Below are 1,400 nucleotides of genomic sequence, written 5' to 3'. Positions count from 1 at the left end.
GGAGGGGGGGGTGAGGCATGTCATTTAGAGCCAAAGCCTAACTATATCATTGTATTTCCAACCATGCAAGTTGAAGCAAGGAACCATGGTGCTATTGAAATTTCTCTTTTTCTCATTGCAGTCTGCTCCCAGTTCTCGAGAGGGGTGTATGCCATCTTTGGATTCTATGACCAGATGTCAATGAACACTCTGACCTCCTTCTGTGGGGCCCTGCACACGTCTTTTGTCACGCCCAGCTTTCCCACTGATGCAGATGTGCAGTTTGTCATCCAGATGCGCCCAGCCTTGAAGGGTGCTATTCTGAGTCTTCTGGGTCACTACAAGTGGGAGAAGTTTGTGTATCTCTACGACACAGAAAGAGGTAAGAAGATGAATATTCATATTGTTAATATTCATATTGTTAATATTCATATTAACTGTGGTCTTTAACCTTCCTTCTTAAAACACTACACCATGACCCTGTTCCAAAATTTCCAATAGCTTCTATTGCCCACATCGAAAGAAAAAAAAGTAGTATATTATTTAAGACTCAATATCATTATACCTCAACCAAGTAACAAACCTGTTGTTCCTATGTTATCTAATGAGAACCTTCCACTGCAGGTAGCTTTCATTTTTTACTGTTGCCCAAATGTGCCAGAACCATGTTTGCCTCACAGCTTCACTTTTACTACTACTTTGAATTCTTTCCTTAATCTTGATAATGAAAATTCTGCCTATACATCCATTTTTCAAATTCCACTTCAAGCTCTTTCTCCCCAAGGTGACCTTTCCTGACCACTTCAGCCTAGTGATTCATTCATTCACTCAGTAGATGCTAAGGTTACAATGATGAACACGATAGACATATTTCCTGCCATTATAAAGTTTACATTCTAATGAAGGAGAGAAAAAAAACATGTAAGCCGAAAAAAAGATGGCGGCTGGCAGGACGGAGGTGAGGGATAGGAAGTGAGTGAGTGAGGGGATGAAAGGAGAGTGTGTGGATGTGTGTGTTGTATGTGTGAGTGAGTGAGGGACAGTTAAATCCGGCAGGAGCAGCAGAGGCTGGCAGACCAGGCTCTCTGGGACAGGGAGAGACTACCACTGCTGAAGGCACTCCCAGGACTGTGGGACTCGGGCACGGAGCCCACGCCATCTTGAAGGGGAGAGCGGCCTCTTCTAGGAACTCATCAGCACCACCACCCAGACAGGCCTTGGACACTGTCCGCAACCCGGCAGCCACTCCAGCCAAAATCCTGCTGCCACACCCACAGACCCGCAGACCCTGGGATCTCCACCTCCAAAGGTGCACCACGCCTGCAGCAGTAAGTGCAGCTCCCACCCTCCCCAGTGGCAGTACCTCCGACATCGCATTCCTGCATCTCCAGCACGCAGGTCTCCCAGGCACACCACTCCAT

General features: G+C 46.8%; 1 protein-coding gene across 4 annotated transcripts in view; it reads left to right on the top strand.

Moving 5' to 3' along the window:
- Nucleotides 1–1,400, top strand: part of GRIA3 (glutamate ionotropic receptor AMPA type subunit 3) — a 325,805-nt gene that overhangs the window by 94,157 nt on the left and 230,248 nt on the right. For all 4 annotated transcript variants that reach the window (XR_001348947.2, XM_006082142.3, XM_023758256.1 and 1 more), the window contains exon 3: nt 122–361. Coding sequence is in view for 3 of the 4 variants with exons in the window: in XM_006082142.3 (XP_006082204.1) it covers nt 122–361 (240 nt within the window). In the remaining variant the exon portion in view is untranslated. The remainder of the gene's footprint in view (nt 1–121; nt 362–1,400) is intronic.

Source organism: Myotis lucifugus, unplaced genomic scaffold (genome assembly GCF_000147115.1).
Source record: "Myotis lucifugus unplaced genomic scaffold, Myoluc2.0 scaffold_2, whole genome shotgun sequence".
Classification (NCBI taxonomy): domain Eukaryota; kingdom Metazoa; phylum Chordata; class Mammalia; order Chiroptera; family Vespertilionidae; genus Myotis; species Myotis lucifugus.
Note: the sequence above shows the minus strand (reverse complement) of the source record. Positions and strands in the feature narration are given on the sequence as shown.